Source organism: Penaeus monodon, chromosome 29 (assembly GCF_015228065.2).
Source record: "Penaeus monodon isolate SGIC_2016 chromosome 29, NSTDA_Pmon_1, whole genome shotgun sequence".
In the NCBI taxonomy this organism is placed as follows: Eukaryota; Metazoa; Arthropoda; class Malacostraca; order Decapoda; family Penaeidae; genus Penaeus; species Penaeus monodon.
Genome location: NC_051414.1, coordinates 31493905 through 31494121, shown reverse-complemented (window position 1 = coordinate 31494121; position 217 = coordinate 31493905). Strand labels below are relative to the sequence as shown.

Sequence of the window (217 nt, the reverse complement as noted above, 5' to 3'; positions counted from 1 at the left end):
CTTAATATAACTTTTAGCCATTATTTGTGTGTATATGTGTAATTCAGATAATATCAGCTTTAGTTTCCCCATTCAGAATATGTACAAAAAGTATGGCAATGGATAAATTTCTACAAACATAATTTTCAATTGATTTTTTCGTTTGTTCGTGCAGCTCTCGATGGCTCTGGTCCTGACGGTGGCCCTGGCATGCCTGGTGAGTTGGAGCAGTGCCATG

At 38.2% G+C, this 217-nt stretch overlaps 1 protein-coding gene across 1 annotated transcript in view; it reads left to right on the top strand.

The window, feature by feature from the left end:
• Positions 1-217, top strand: part of LOC119591675 (neuropeptide-like protein 30) — a gene marked incomplete at its 3' end in the record, with an annotated part of 1026 nt that overhangs the window by 565 nt on the left and 244 nt on the right. The window contains 1 exon segment of the mRNA XM_037940424.1: positions 155-217. Coding sequence (XP_037796352.1) covers positions 155-217 — 63 coding nt within the window.